The sequence below is a fragment of the Vombatus ursinus genome, unplaced genomic scaffold (genome assembly GCF_900497805.2).
Source record: "Vombatus ursinus unplaced genomic scaffold, bare-nosed wombat genome assembly UNPS02014877.1, whole genome shotgun sequence".
Taxonomy (NCBI): domain Eukaryota; kingdom Metazoa; phylum Chordata; class Mammalia; order Diprotodontia; family Vombatidae; genus Vombatus; species Vombatus ursinus.
Window position 1 is genome coordinate 323,916 of NW_020954655.1, and position 7,152 is coordinate 331,067.

General features: G+C 36.3%; 1 protein-coding gene across 1 annotated transcript in view; it reads left to right on the forward strand.

Moving 5' to 3' along the window:
* Nucleotides 1-7,152, forward strand: part of TBC1D8 (TBC1 domain family member 8) — a 126,133-nt gene that overhangs the window by 86,519 nt on the left and 32,462 nt on the right. The window contains exon 5 of the mRNA XM_027842575.1: nucleotides 2,467-2,708. Within this exon, the coding sequence (XP_027698376.1) occupies nucleotides 2,467-2,708 (242 nt within the window). The remainder of the gene's footprint in view (nucleotides 1-2,466; nucleotides 2,709-7,152) is intronic.

Genomic DNA, 7,152 nt, shown 5'->3' on the forward strand with positions numbered 1-7,152 from the left:
GACTGGAGCAGTTTGCCATTTCCTTCTCCAACTCATTTTACAGATGAGGAAACTGAGGCAGAGTTAAGTGACTTGGCTAGGGTCACATAGCTGGTAAGTGTCTGAGGCCAGATTTGAACTCAGGAAGAGGAATCTTCCTGACTCTAAACCCAGCACTCTATCCGCTGTGCCACTTAGCTGCCCACTTATGTATGTACATGTATATGTATGTGTGTATATGTATGTGTGTATATGTGTAAAATTAGATTTATATATATCATTAGATCTATAGCTATATGTTTAAATATGTAGATAGCACAGATAGGAAGACTGATGACCTGGGTTTGAGATCCTTCTCTGCATCTGAGTTGCTGTTGAACACTGGGCAAGCCATTCGTTATTTTGGGCCTTAGTTTCGTGATCTGTAAAATGAAAGGGTTGGACTAAAAGAAACTAAAGTCCTTGCTAGCTCCTGACATTCTGTGAAGTTCATTCTTTTTTTCTCCGAAATTCTTAAAGGTCTGAAACAGGTATATTTGTTATTATAAATAATGGAAATAAAATAACTTATTTGATCATCTATTTTGTTTTCAAAGAGAAAATAGCCCTTGCTAACAGTTCCTGTTCAGAAATCTACTACCTTATTCCCATGATATTATAAGACTTGAGGAAATGAGCAATTTTCTCGTTATTGCTAAAAATGGTTGCTTTTTGCTCAGTTTGCTTTCATTTTTGTTTAAATTCATGTTGCATTTTATGGTTTATAGGGTGCTTTCCTCACAATAACTTGTTAGGTAGTTGTAGATAAAGATTTCTGTAACTATGGCCCCAGGAATTTAAATAACTTGCTCAGGGTTACACAGCTGAGTTATCATTTGACCTGGGACTCCTACCCAGCTTTCCTGACTTGAAGTCCAGCCTGATTTCCACTATACCCTCTCTGTATGCCACTATATGCCTCTCTGTAACTGACATTGATTGATAGGTTTTATTTTTCCTAGCAGCAAGGTAGAGTGGAAAGCTAGTTTTGGAGTCTTGAGAGCCTGATTTCAAATCTTAACTCTGCCACTGACTTCTTGTGTGGCCATAATCACTTCATTTTTCTGCATCTCACTTTCTTCCTCTATACAATGATGGGGATAGAAGCCCTTCTCCACCTGGTCTCTTCCAGCTCTGATTCTTTGATATACAGTCACTTGTTTTCTCCTCAGCATTAGCTGGCAAGCCTACAGGAGAATACATAATTTGTACCCATAAAGGACTGTACAAACAGTAGATTTTTTCTTTTAATAAAAGAGCTGCATAAAAACTGTTTGTACTCAAATTTGTAAGTCTCTAACACTGTTCTTTGACACAACCTAAATGTTAGGTCTATTTAGAGAAACTTTGCCTGTGAATAATCTTTTAACTTAAAACAATCCCTTTTCATAGCTTTATATATATATATATCAGATGAATGTTGCCCTTGAAAACAGAATCTTGCAGTTGGTGGTTAAAAAAAATATTGATTGACTATTCTTGTGCTTCTAAATATTCAAAAACTTTACACAGGATGATTGTTAACAGTATGCTTCAGAATGATCTTTTTGCTTAGATTTATTAACCACTGTACTGAATAAATCTCATGACTTTAGAAAATGGTGCCAAAGAGAAAACTGGCCTATGTGCTGTCTCTTGTATATTACACTCCATCTCTCATCTCTATCCTTTACACTGGCTATTGCCCAGACCTGGAACATTCTTTCCCTTCCAAATTTAAACTCTGAGAATCCCAGGCTTCCTTTAAGATTCAACTCAAACGGGGGCAGCTAGGTGGCACAGTTGATAGAGCTCTGGCCTTGGAGTCAGGGGGACCTCAGTTCAAATCCAGCCTCAGACACTTTACACTTACTAGCTGTGTGACCTTGGGCTTAACCCCTATGGCCTCACCAAAAAGAAAAAAAAAAAAGATTCAACTCAAAGAAAGGAAGAAAAAAATTTAATTAAAAAATAAAAAGACAACTTATATATAATCTACTCCAGGAGGCCTTTCCTGGTCTCCATTCTGTCCCCACCCCACACCTAGCTGTTAGTGCCATTTTCTGTAAGGTTGTCTTCCATCTGCTTTCTATTTATCTTGTATATCCTGATTTATATATGTTGTAGCCCCAACTAGAATTCTGGGAGCCAAGAATTATTTTTGCTTTTTCTTTGTATCCCCAGAGTGTAGCGCACTGTAAGTATGCACATAGTAAGTGCTTAATAAATGCTTGTTGATTAATTGAAAATCATTTTCATCTTGATATATACTTGCTGACCAGTTTCGTTCTTTAAAAAACAAAAAAACTAAAATAATGTTTTGAGATCTGCATTTATAAAGAACAACAATAACAACAACAACAAAAACAGAAAAAAACCAGGACTGTTGTTTTATAACATATCTAGGTTTGACTTGTAAAGGAACGTTTTAAGATAAAGATGCCCCATTTTTGCTCTCTTCTATTGCAGTCAAACTCATTATCCCCTGGGTTGATGTTCAGAAGCTAGAAAGAACATGCAATGTCTTCATGACAGACACCATCCGCATTACCACGCAGAATAAAGAGCGAGATTTTTCCATGTTTCTTAACCTCGATGAGGTATTTAAGGTGATGGAACAACTGGCAGATATGACACTGCGAAGGCTCCTGGATAATGAGATCTTTGAACTGGATCCAGACTTGCAGGAGCCAACCCAGATTACCAAGAGGTAAAGGCTTAAATGGATCTTTGGGAGGAACACATTTACATCTATGTCTTTTATTTCATTAATTATGCCAACTCTTAAAAATGTAGGCTTGGGGATTATATCTTGTTTTCATTACCTAAATGTTTTTTTGCTTTTCATCCAGAGAGCTCCATTCTTAGAAATGACTGTAATTTCAGGTGTGCCATAGATTTTTGTACTCCAGGTTGCTTCCCTTATGTTTTCATATTTTTTTTTTAAAAAGGGTTGCTGTAAAATACAATTTGGATAGCCTGTGAAGGGACCCTAAAGCTCTCTGTTCTCTTGGGGAAACTGGAAATGGTTCAGAAAAACCTGTATTTTCAGAACTATTTTTTAGAAAAGATTTTGGTTGGTCTGATATCTCTTCATTTTTGTGACAAGTTGTCCTTTTTCACAGCCCTGTAGCTCACCATTAATAAAAATTAGCATTTTTTATTTGTGCCCTGAGTACATATAGTTCCAAGGCATAATAATAAGGTTGGTAACAAATCAAATGAGTTACTTCATGCCCTGCTTGTCCCTTTAAGGAAACCAAGTTCAAATTTCTGGCCTGAAGTTCAAACCAGGGTTTGAACTTGACTGTGGTTTCTGACTCTGGTTTATTACTGACAGCTGGATAGCTGCAAGGCTATTTCTTGAACATAATTTGAAAAACTGTTTAATTGGCTATTTTGGCTATACTTTTTTAAAAGTTACACAATTACCCACAGTTTGACTGATAGTAGTTTTAGGAAGTTCCTTCTTTTAATTTCCTCTTTTTAAAATTTTAGTGACTTTTCTTGAAAAAAAAGGAGATCCAAAGAACATAAACCTGTTGTTTTTGGGTAGTAGCCAGTTCATAGAATCCTAGGATTTAGAGTTTAGAGTATTTGGTACTTCCATAATAATAGTGTCTCTGACTTTAAAATAAAGGATGTTTAAGTCCCTTGTTGATTAGTGACATCAATTGTAAGCCTATAGTTCATAAGAACTATAGCAAGACCAGGAAATATTAATACAGATATACCTCAGAAATATTGTGGGTTCAGTTCCAGACCACCACAATAAAGCAGATATCACAATAAAATGAGTCATGAATTTTTTGGTTTCCAGTGCATATAAACGTTATGTTTACGCTATACTGTAATGTATTAAATGTTCAGCAGTATCATGTCTAAAAAAAACCAATGTACATACCTTAATTTTAAAATATTTTATTGGTAAAAATTGCTAACCATCATCTGAGCCTTCAGCAAGTCAATATTTTTGCTGGTGCAGGGTGTTGCCTTAATGTTGATGGCTGTTGACTGATCAAGGTGGTGGTCGCTGAAGGCTGTGGCAGTTTCTTAAAATAAGACAACAATGATGTTTGCACATCGATTGACTGTTCCTTTCACTTGGAACACTTAGAAGTCATTGTAGGGTTATTAATTGGCCTAATTTCAGTATTGTTGTGTCTCAGAATAGGGAGGTTCAGTCTGTGGAGCAGTCAGAGCACACCCAACATTTATCTTTTTAATTCACAGTCTTATATGGGCATGGTTCGTGGTGCCCCAAAACAATTACAAAAATAACATTAAAGATCACTGATCACAATCACCATAAAAGATGTAATAATAATGAAAAACTTTGAAATATTGTGAGAATCACAAAAATATGACACAGATACGATGTGAGCAGATGCTATTGGAAAAATGGCGCCAATAGACTTGCTCCATGCAGGGTTGCCACAAGCTTTCAATTTGTAAAAAATGCAATATCTGTAAAGTGCAATAAAGCAAAGCACAATAAAACGAGGTATGCTTGTAATATCCTGGATATCATATCATCTCTCTTGGCTTCACCATTGCCATGTAAGATAGGGAAAGCCAGTTATGCTCATAACAGATGACAGAAATAAGACAGAGGTTATGACCTAGCTCCAACAATACATTTAGTTAGTACAGGAACCAGAATAAGAATTCAGGTGCTCTGACTCCCAGCCCACTGCTCTTTCTGCTTATTCATCAGCCCTGAGTTTGACATTATGTCCTCATTTTAAAGGGAACTTGTGTTCAAAGGAGGGTCAGCCACCAAGATTCCCTCTCCTCCATGGTTTCAACTCAGCATGACCCTAGTAGCTATAGTTCATGAAGCCACCTACCTTTTGTTTCTTTAAGATTGAACAAAGTCAAACCTAACTTGTCACTTCTATCTTTGTGTCTGTGTATTGCTCCACTTTTAATAGTGTGGGTGAAGTAGAAGTATTTTCTTGTCATATTAACCACTAAGTCCAACACTGTCAAAATGAGGAGATTAGATAAGACCTGAGAAACAGATGTCTAATTCTAAAGGCATGCCACCATAGTTAATAGTCAAATTTGGCAGATCATACATTTGGGGCAAACATTTGTTTCTCTGGTCTTATTGGGAAATAATAAAATTAAAACATTTTTGTTGTTATTCAGTTGTTTTCAGCTCTTTGTGATCCTATTTGGGGTTTTCTTCACAAAGATAGGGGAGTGGTTTGCCATTTCCTTCTCCTACGCATTTTACAGATGAGGAAACAGATGCAAACAGGATTAAGTGACCTGCCTAGGGTTATGTAGCTAGTAAGTATCTGAGGTGGGATTTGTACTTAGGTCTTCCTGACTCCAGGCCCAGAGATTTATCCACTTCAGTACCTAGATGCCCCAATTAAAAATATGCCAAAGAACTATTTGGGGATGTCTGTAAGATAAACTTTGGTTTCCATTTTTAGCAGTAGAAAGGAGTACAATAACACCTCACCCATCCAAAACTCAACTGTCCAACAGACTTATCTTCAGCATAACCAACAGATAACACACAGAAGACCTCTGAACAAAATGTATGTAACTAGTCTGCAAAGGCACTGCTTTGTAACCAAGAATGTCCTTGTTATACTTGATAAAATAATAATAACAGCTTACATTTACGTAGTAATTTGAACTTTTTGGCCAGACCTTATAAGAACTGGAAAAAACCACAAATCACTTCTTTCACATTTCCTGATGTTCAGTGTCTCTAGTTAGTAAGTCAACAAGTGTTTACTACATACCAGGCTCTGTCCTACTCTCTGAAAATACAAATAAAGGCACAAACAGTCCTTGTCTTCAAGGAGGTTACAGTCTAATAGGGAAGATAATATGCAAATAGTCACATGTAAAAGAGGTATGCGCAGGATAAATTGGAGATAATCTCAATTGCAAAAGCTTTGAATCATGAGTCTTAGAGCTGAAGGGGACTTTTTGCTAGTTTTATTTTTGGACAGAAGTAGGAGAAAAATAGAAGAAAAGCCAAGACGGTAGTTTCTAGAAAACTTTGAGTAAAATTATTAGTTCTGAAAGTCAGGGAAAAGTTTAGTACTTATATATTGTGCCAGTTCTCATTCTTGACCTTCAAAGTTCAGGTACACCAAGATATACAGATAAATGCTTAACAAATGAGTCTCCAGAAAAAAATGACACATTTTTCAATTTAATCTGTATTATCAAAATTTTCTCTAATACCTTCTTAAGTCTATATAATCAACAAAACAATAAATCAAACCCCAGATTTGTAGCATTTGTCAATTTTTGAAATGTAAATGTTCACACTAAAAATTTAATAATCAGCTCTTTCAAACTGGTCAGGGTTGCCTCCAGCACACCCAGAGGAGCAAGAAATAAGGACAGAAGAGGATGAGAGACAAATAGTATAAATAACAAGCAATGGTAGAAGTGTGACCTAGAGTTGCTGAAAATGTGTATGAAACATCTCATGCAAAGAGCATATTTGACATAATAAGGGGAGAAATGTACTCTGCTCAGGAAAAAAAATATGTGTATATATATATTGTTTTCCAGTCATTTTTTCCTAAAAGTGAAAGGTTGTCTTACTACTTAACAAATATGTACTCTCATTTTTTAAAATTTAAAATGTACATGTGTATCTACCAATATACAGGGCAGGATGTGGTCCCTGGTGTTCTTGGCTTCATAGCTGGCTCTTTAACTCCTATATCAGGTCCCTCATTAACTACTTGTTCATGGGTGGTTGATTTTGTTCTTTGCTTTTTTTATTTTTATTTTTGAGGCATTCAGAGGTAAGTGACTTACTCAGGGTCACATAGCTAGTAAGCTAGTCTGAGGCTGGATTTGAACTCAGGTCTTCCTGACTCCAGGGCCAGTGCTCTGTCCACTGCTCCATATAGCTGCCACCTTGTTTTCTCTGCTTTTAATAGTAATATCTAGAGGGTGAAGGCAAAAACTTTTTCCCCTCCTACATGTATTTTTGTAGTTTAGTTCCTAGTATAGCATGGGTGCTCCAGATGTATTGATTTCTGAGACTGCTTGGGAGACATAAAGTAAATTTAATTTGTATTCTGTTGCTTACATTGACAGCTGCTTTACTCAGTTCCATAAGCACACACTTGGGAATGTGTAAGACTGAAGTTTATGCTGCTTAGC